The sequence below is a fragment of the Orycteropus afer genome, unplaced genomic scaffold (genome assembly GCF_000298275.1).
Source record: "Orycteropus afer afer isolate SDZICR_OR568_19922 unplaced genomic scaffold, OryAfe1.0 scaffold00048, whole genome shotgun sequence".
Taxonomy (NCBI): domain Eukaryota; kingdom Metazoa; phylum Chordata; class Mammalia; order Tubulidentata; family Orycteropodidae; genus Orycteropus; species Orycteropus afer.
This window is the reverse complement of record NW_006921635.1, coordinates 14,372,001-14,378,137: the sequence shown is the minus strand read 5'-3', so window position 1 is coordinate 14,378,137 and position 6,137 is coordinate 14,372,001. Positions and strand designations below refer to the sequence as shown.

The 6,137-nt window shown below is 48.0% G+C and overlaps 1 protein-coding gene across 1 annotated transcript; it reads left to right on the top strand.

Annotated features, from left to right (window-relative positions):
* The first annotated feature begins 2,391 nt into the window (after positions 1-2,391).
* Positions 2,392-5,797, top strand: RPLP0 (ribosomal protein lateral stalk subunit P0). Its single transcript, XM_007938214.2, has 7 exons — positions 2,392-2,445; positions 3,395-3,570; positions 3,673-3,760; positions 3,903-4,049; positions 4,161-4,346; positions 5,155-5,295; positions 5,633-5,797. Exons 1-7 carry the CDS (start codon positions 2,392-2,394, stop codon positions 5,795-5,797), a joined length of 957 nt encoding a protein of 318 aa, XP_007936405.1.
* Positions 5,798-6,137: the final 340 nt, after the last annotated feature.

The following is a 6,137-nucleotide window of genomic DNA, read 5'->3' as shown; positions in this document are numbered from 1 at the left end:
TTGTTAGCTGCTGCTCAGTTGGAGCAAAACGTTGCCTGGTCCTTCGCTGTCCCCATGATCGGTTGGGGGCTGGACCGTTATGGTCCATGGGGTTTGTATTGAAAAAGATTGCCAGGCCTTTCTTCCTGGTCCATCTTAGTCTGGGAGCTAAGCCTAATCAACATGATAGCAAGCATGTCTTCTCTGAAAGATGGGTGGTCACTGTGCATGAGGTGCATCGGCTGGGAACAGAACCTGGGTCTCCCACGTGGAAGGTGAGAATTCTATTGCCGAACCACCACTGACCCCTCTGAGCCACCGTCGTTAGCTGCCATCAAGTTGAGTGGACTGTGATTCATGGTGACCCTGTGTGTACAGATTAAGAGTTGCTTCATAGGGTTTACAAGGACTTTTCAGGAGTAGATTGCCAGGCCTGTCTTCTGAGGTGTCTCTGGGTGGGTTTGAACAGCCAACATTTTGGCTAGTAGTTGACCACTCATGGGACCCTTCTGCAGATTCGGATCCAGTAGACCTGGGGTAGGACCTGGACATCTGTGTTTTCACAAAGCTCCTGGGGTGATTGTGATATTTAACCAGGTTTGAGAGTTGTTTCTCCTAACAGTAGTATGAAAACATGGCTTCAGAAGTGACTGCACAAAGTGGCATTCTGTAGCAAAATGACACACCAGGAACCAGTGAAGTAAGTGCTCAGTGAATGAATGGATTACAAAAACCTAACAATGACTTCTTGTTGTGTTGTAGCTGTTAGGTGGTGTCAAGTTGTTTTCAACTCATCGCAACCCTGTATACAACAGAACACAACATTGCCTTCTGCACCATCCTTATAATACTTGCCATGTTTGAGCCTACTGTCACAACCATTGTGTGAATCCATCTCCTTAAGGGTCTTTGTTTTTTTTTTTTTTTTTTTTACTAACTCTGTACCTTACCAAGCATGACACCCTTCTCCAGGGATTGGTCCCTTCTGACAACAGAACAGAACTGAAGAGATGTGAAGTCTGGCCATTCTCCCTTCTAAGGAGCACTCCACCTGTACTTCTTCCAAGATGTTTCTTTGTTCTTTTGGCAGTCCATGGTGCATTCAATATTCTCTGCCAACACCACAATTCAAATGCATCAATTCATCTGGGGTCTTTCTTATTCATTGTCTAGGTCTCACATGCATATAAAGCTATTGAAAATACCATGGATTAGGGCAGGAGCACCTTAGTCTTCAAAGTGACATCTTTGTTCTTTAACGCTTTAAAGATGTCTTTTGCAGCAGAGTTTCCCAATGCAGTATGTCATTTAATTTCTTGACTGGTGCTTCCATGGACTTTGACTGTGGATCCAAGTAAAATGAAATCCTTGACAACTTCAGTCTGTTCTCTGTTTATCATGATGTTGCTTATTGGTCCAGTTGTGAGGGAATAGGGAATGGTCCAGGGAGAAGGAATAGCTCGTGCATGCCTCTAGAAAATTGCAAAGAGCATCTTTCGGCTAGAATATAGATGAGAATATAGGGTGTTGGGGGCAGACCATAGAGCCATATAGGCCGTCTAAGTTTTGGGCTTTTGCTGAGTAAATGGGGAAGGGAAGGGTTTTAAGCGGATGAGGCCAAACTCTTAGGTTTTTAAAGAATTCCTCTTATTTGTTGGCGGAAAGAACAAGCTGTAGGGGAGAGATAGTAGAAGGTTTCTGTTTCTAAACTATGTGCCATTATTTCTATGCCCCATCTTACCAACTATCCTCTACTTTGCGATTTGACCAGGCGTCTGCCGACACGCGAACTTCAACTCACCACTTCTTGTCCCTACCGGAAGGCAGCCTGGCCAGCAGAGGGAAGCAGCTCTTACAAAACGCCCTCAAACCCAGGAAGCGTCTTTCTTAACCATGTCATTTAAAGGCAGCTCCCCATTGGCTAGAATGGCAGCGACATCATCCAATGGATGTCTACACGAGTTTCACTTTTACCCCGAGGCGACGGCGCCAACCAATAGATGGGGACGCTGTCCTCGGCTTCTGATTGGCCACCTCGTTTGGGTATAAAGCTGTTCGCCGACGCACGGCCTTCCTCTCGCCAGGCGTCCTCGTGGGAGGTTCGTGAGGCCGCTGGAATCTCCGTGGGGCGGCGGCAATTATGGGGGTTTCTGGGGGAATTGGGAGCCTTGGGGTTCGGGCCTGACCGGTCTGGGATTCTGCGCTCCCAAAGTGGTGGTGGCAGCAGCGGCCCTTGGCCAGTTCGGCGGGGGCTGGCGCGTGGCCTGCTCGATACAGGCCTCAGACCCGACTCAGGCCGGGCTTTGGTGGCGGGTGCGGATTTGACCAGGATTGATCGGGTCTGAGCTCCCTCTCTTTTCTCAGTGGTATCGTCTTTAAACCCTGCGTGGCAATCCCTGACGCACCGCTGTGATGCCCAGGGAAGACAGGGCGACCTGGAAGTCCAACTACTTCCTTAAGATCATCGTAAGTGCAGGCTGGGTCGTGGGGCCCCATCATGCTGCCGCGACACGAGGCGCTTCTAAGGACAGTCAGCTGCCACGTGCTGAGTGTGTACTCGGTGCCAGCTCCTGGTTTAGGCCCTTTAGGGAAGATTTTATTCAATGTTAACATTTTGCGGAGATACAACCCCCCCCCCCCCCCCCCCAAATCACTGGTAGTAAACAGGCTCAGACAAATTAAGTGGCCTGTAAGGTGGATTGCGTTCGTGTCAGTCTGGCTTCAAAATAGAGCTTTGCCTACGTTTTTGGGAAGTTTTGAGACAATGAGTTGGCCCATTTCCTTCGATTTTTTATGTATTAAAGTTTTTCTAAAGAGGCAAATTGTTTTCATATTTAAGTCCTGCCAGTCAGAACACTGTTGACAATGTTTTCTGTTGGGTGGTCTTGTGAATATTTCCTGTCCAGAAACAACGACCTGCTGATCAAAAAGTAGTGAACAATCAACATCCATATCTCCAGCACCTAGATTTTGCAGTTGTTTTTCGATATTTGCTTTATGTTGTGTTTTGAATACCGAGTGTCTCACCTTGACCTGAGGTACTTGGAACATTTTTTTCTGTTAAAATTACCTATTTTAGTGAATCAGACGTGCCTTGTAATTGGGAAAAACTCAAACCAGAAGGTCTGTCCAGGGCTTTATGATTTGCAAACCATGAAGGTTATGTTTCATAATTTTGCCTTTCTGATTAAATGCAGATACGTCATTTTCATCATTAATCCCAGCAAGCAAATCAGGCACTGTCAATAATTCAGGTGGCTTCTGGAGAGAGGAATTGCCCCAAATCTCGAAGTCACCTCAAAAGCAAAATGAAAAAGGGTTGACCTGGGAAATCACTGGTAATAGATTTGGTTTCTTCTGATGGCTCTCCTCGTTTTCCTCCTGCAAAACTCTCGTTTCTGGCTTGTTCTCATAGCAACTTTTGGATGACTATCCGAAATGCTTCATCGTGGGAGCAGACAATGTGGGCTCCAAGCAGATGCAGCAGATCCGCATGTCCCTCCGCGGGAAGGCCGTGGTGCTGATGGGCAAGAACACCATGATGCGCAAGGCCATCCGAGGGCACCTGGAAAACAACCCAGCTCTGGAGAAGTCAGTCACTCCCCGAGCTGGCCGGCTTCCCTTCCCAGTGCCCTTCTCCAGTTTCCTGGGGAGGAACGTGCCGAAAGGTGACCCGTAAACCTTTCTTTGCAGGCTGTTGCCTCATATCCGGGGGAATGTGGGGTTTGTGTTCACCAAGGAGGACCTTACTGAGATCAGGGACATGCTGCTGGCCAACAAGGTAAGGGCAGGATTAGGTTGGCCATTTGGCCAAAGAGCCCTTAGAGTAAGCAAAACTGACCTGGGCTGTTCTTGGGTTGGATTTGTGGGGAGAAGACTGTTCTCACTATTTTTTGCCCTCACTGTTTCTTGCCTTGATTCAGGTGCCAGCTGCCGCCCGTGCTGGTGCCATTGCCCCGTGTGAGGTGACTGTGCCAGCCCAGAACACTGGTCTGGGTCCAGAGAAGACCTCCTTCTTCCAGGCTCTTGGTATAACCACTAAGATCTCCAGAGGCACCATTGAAATCCTGGTGAGTGGACCTGTCTGCTAGACGGGGTTGTCGGGGGTGGGGGTTCTCATGGTGGCTGTGGAGCTGCTGGGTGCCTGGGTACTAACTGCCAATTGGTGTCTTTCTCTGCAGAGTGACGTGCAGCTAATTAAGACTGGAGACAAAGTGGGTGCCAGCGAAGCCACCCTGCTGAACATGCTAAACATCTCCCCCTTCTCCTTCGGGCTGATCATTCAGCAGGTGTTTGACAATGGCAGCATCTACAACCCCGAAGTGCTGGACATCACAGAGGACACTTTGCACTCTCGCTTCCTGGAGGTAACGTGCTGCCCAGTTCTGCCCCTTCGTACGTCTGACTGTCGGACTGAAGTTGTGGCTGGGCTGCTTAAGCGAGCAAGTTGTCTGCCTGGGTTCCTCAGCTGTAAAATGGCAGTAATACCAGGTTGTGGAAGGGTATGATGAAGGCAAAGTCTAAGAACAGTGCTGGCCATGTAGGAACGGCTATTCTGGGAGCTGCAGTAGTAAGGTGGAGAATAATAGAGGAGAAATGAGGAATGTGAAGATTATTTAATGCCTCTTTTTTTTTAATATTTACAAAAGGTTCAAATAATATTGTCAAGTACCTTTTTGGATAGACTATCCTTATTTCTGAGATTTCTGCTTAATTTTTGCCATTAAAATGTTTTTCATTAATAACAGTGATAAAGATGTCACTTGGCAACATAAAGCGTTATAATTAAATGTCCTGTAAATAACCCCAATCAAAGTGGAGAGCTTTCACTGGTGTATAAAATTTATGTCTGGAATTGGTTGAGCATCTTTCTTTCATGGAACCTCAAAGTCTTGTTAGTAGCTTATTTTTCATAGAGGAGTAATGGCTTTTGAAATAAACCCCATCAGTACAGGGTCAAGGGAACACCCAAGATGGAAGTGAGGGCAAAAAGCATTTCTAACTTAACTTGGTAGGTCTGAGTCACTTTGCCTGAAGCAGTTGGTATGAGGCTGATGTGTGCATCCAGCGTTCGCTAACGTTGCAGGTCTGGTCTGTTCTTGAGCTCTTTGGACTTCATTGCCTTGATTCTGGGACATCTCATCTAAAATGACATTTCTCTCCCCACTCCCTCAGGGTGTCCGCAATGTTGCCAGTGTATGTCTGCAGATTGGTTACCCAACTGTTGCCTCGGTGCCCCACTCTATCATCAATGGCTACAAGCGGGTCCTGGCTTTGTCCGTGGAAACTGATTATACCTTCCCACTGTCTGAAAAGGTAAAAAGATGCCACCAGGCCCACAGTGGTGGGGGGGACACATGACACATGGCCACCTGCTGGGTAGTGCTTTCAGGATCAGATTTTGTACAGCAGATAGAATTCTCAGTATAACTGGGAGGTTGGTGCTTGAGGGATGGAGGAAGGAAGGGTCCTCACTGTAGAAATAACAGACCTTAAGGGGTTAATGGGCGACAGCTAGGCCTAGGCTGCCTTCTCACTAGGTGTCCTACCTGGGTCACTTCAACTCTAGAGCTCTTCTAAAGGGTCAAGAATGTGGATTATGGTTGGGGGGTTGGCCAACTCCATTGACCACCACCTTCTCCCTGTGCTTCAGGTCAAGGCCTTCCTGGCTGATCCGTCTGCATTTGTGGCTGCTGCCCCTGTGGCCGCCGCCACCACTGCTGCTGCTCCTGCTGCTGCTTCAGCCCCAGCCAAGATTGAAGCAAAGGAAGAGTCGGAGGAGTCGGACGAGGATATGGGATTTGGTCTCTTTGACTAGATATCAAAAAACCAAGCAGGTCAAACCAGCTGTATTTGGGAAACAAGGAAATAAAGGCTTAATTCTCTTAAAAGTTCCTGGGTTCGTTCTTTGTGCATTTTTGAGGTTTACAGTGCTGTGTGCTGGAAGCCAGTCTCTACCAGCATCAGCTCCTTTTTCTACTCCAGCTTTCATGGTCTTAGTGTTTTGCCACAATTCTTGTACCCATCGCCATCTGGGTACTAGATTCCTCTTAAGTGCTCTGGTGGTGTAGTGGTTAATGCTTTCAGCTGCTAACCCAGGGCTGGCACTTCGAACCCAGCAGCTGCTCCATGGGAGCAAGATGAGGCAGTCGGCTTCC